The 2,500-nt window shown below is 38.5% G+C and overlaps 1 protein-coding gene across 1 annotated transcript in view; it reads left to right on the forward strand.

The window, feature by feature from the left end:
* Positions 1–2,500, forward strand: part of LOC144965106 (uncharacterized) — a 32,723-nt gene that overhangs the window by 8,363 nt on the left and 21,860 nt on the right. Inside the window, 2 exon segments of the mRNA XM_078900043.1 lie at positions 43–163; positions 799–932. Coding sequence (XP_078756169.1) covers positions 43–163; positions 799–932 — 255 coding nt within the window.

Here is a 2,500-nt window from a genome sequence, read left to right on the forward strand (position 1 = left end):
AATATCATTTGTCTATTTTTAATTTTTAATCTCTTCTGCTAGCAACAAAACTCTAGTAACTGACTGGGTCAGTTTGGTGGTTCCACTTCTTAGACGTCCATGCTACGATGCACTTCGAGCGGCCTATTCTGTGCTAAGCAAAGACGATCAAATACGATGGAAGGTGAGAAACAGAATTATAATATCGTTGTGGAAGTTCTAGTAGTAGTAGTAGTAGTAGTAGTAGTAGTAGTAGTAGTAGTAGTAGTAGTAGTAGTAGTAGTAGAAGTAGTAGTAGTAGTAGTAATAGTAGTAGTAGTAATAGTAGTAGCTGCAATAATAATAGTAGTAGTAGTAGTAGTAGTAGTATTAGTAGTAGTAGTAGTAGTAGTAGTAGTAGTAGTAGTAGTAGTAGTAGTAGTAGTAGTAGTAGTAGTAGTAGTAGTAGATCCCACGAAGAGGAATACACTCAAATGTTTACAAATCGTATGTTGATAAGAAAAAAACAAAGGAAAAAAAACAGTAGGCATAACAGAGAGATGGTCTACAAGGAAAAACATATCATCTCCCAAAATTCTAACTATATATTTGACTGTTTCCCTCTCAGCCAGGGTATCTGGCCAGGGTCAGGACAAAACCAAGTAATCTCATTCCAAGACAAAGACAGAAAGCTAGTTGGAAAACAGATATAGGGGGATAGAAGACACAGTAAGTACCTTCCTGCCCACTATGGGAGATTTAATAAATTGATAGTTTGTGAGCCATAGACAATTGTTCACAGGTGTCCGTTACAGTTTCTTACTTCTTTCTCTCCTCCAGGACCATAAGGAAGTTGCAAATGAAGCCTTCAAATGTTTCACTCAAGTGCAACTGCCAAGTGATGAGAACGAAGAAAACAAAAAAATCATCAATGAATATACATCATGCATTGGCAGCTTCATTCGAGGTCTAGAGTAAGTTTGTTTTTATGAAAAGGATAGGTGGGGGGAGGGGGTGAGAGAATTTTACCCATGGATTAAAATTAAAAATTTGAGATGAAGACTAAATTTGAGAGCGTCATAGGTATTATACGAGACTAAGTCAAAAGGTAATGGTAGAAATCTCCCGGTGAGTTAATTTATTTTTCATGTGACGTCATATTTGGCTCAATTAAACTTACACATGTATTCTTCGTATACTCTTTAAACCAAAAGTTGAAAATTTTGATTGCGAAAAATTTTGACAAAGCTATGGCAGTTCAGAAGGGCTGCACCTATGCATGGCCGTCAGCGACAGAGAGTATCTGTCGTTGAATTTCTGGTTTTCGAAGAAGAATCCTCGAGTAACATTATTAAGTGCCTTTAAAAAGTTTATAAAACTCAAGCATTGTGTAGAATAAATGTTTTAGGTGGGTTGAAAGTGTATCTCATCATTTTGAAGAAAAAGTGATGCAATCCAACACCTAATCTGCCATCCCCTCAACCATGTCTTTATCTGACAAACCTCACGATGGTTGCCGTCCAAGCAGTGTCAACTCAGTGAATCAAATTAAGACAGAAGTATTGGACAGAATGACATCTGGCAGAAGAACAACTCTTGACGAGATAGCTGGAGACTTTGAAATCAGTCACGGAAGTGCCCACCGACTCGTTATCATTGGGATTCTCAAAGATCTGCGCTATTTGGACACCCAGGCAGTTGATCAAGAGCGGGAAAGGGTGAAATGCTGTTCCGAGCCTCTCCGGCTAAGTGGGAGAGATGGCAGCTTTCTCAGTAGAATAGTCACTGGATATGAACCCAGAGTTCATCATATAAACCTGAGTCAAAGAGACAATCAATTGCAATAGAGACATCCCTCTTACCCAAAGAACAAAAATTTACAAACGGAGAAATCAGCTGGGAAACTGATGCCAACAATGCTTGGGGATGTTAGGTGTGTAATCCTCATTGATTTCCTACTAAAGGGGGCCATTGTCAACACTGAACGGTACCCCAACGCATTTAAAAGCAAAAGATTTGGAGATAAAACGAGTACTGTTTCTTCATGAAAATGCCCGTCCACGCACAAGTACTAGCAAAAGGGAGATAATCGCATCGATTGGATAGACAACGGTGTCTCACCCTCCCTATTCACCAGTCTCACCATCGGATTTTCATCTTTTGGTCCACTAAAGGAGGCAATGAGGGAGCATAGCTTAAAGATGATAAATAAGCCAATACAGTAGAGAAAAATTGGTTCAAAGTTCAGTCAACTCAGATTAACGAGGACGGGATACATCACTTACAAAAAAGGGGACTGTGTCTTTCGAGAAAGGCTGTGGAGAAATAGCATTCTTCTCGGCATATGCCAAGCTTTAATTTGAGATTTAATGCGTCGTATTGATTCAATTTATGTTAAAGTAATAATCAGAGTTTCTTTTCTCACTGCTCACTCTAATCAGTTATAAAACAAGTACCCAACCAGTTACCATTATCTAGAATATATAATATAGCGATTGACAAGAGGAATCTCGCCTTAAAGGTTAAGTAATCATGTTGTCAC

The sequence above is a fragment of the Berghia stephanieae genome, chromosome 2 (genome assembly GCF_034508935.2).
Source record: "Berghia stephanieae isolate SIO BIC M18660-M18661 chromosome 2, UCSD_Bste_1.3, whole genome shotgun sequence".
Lineage (NCBI taxonomy): Eukaryota > Metazoa > Mollusca > Gastropoda > Nudibranchia > Aeolidiidae > Berghia > Berghia stephanieae.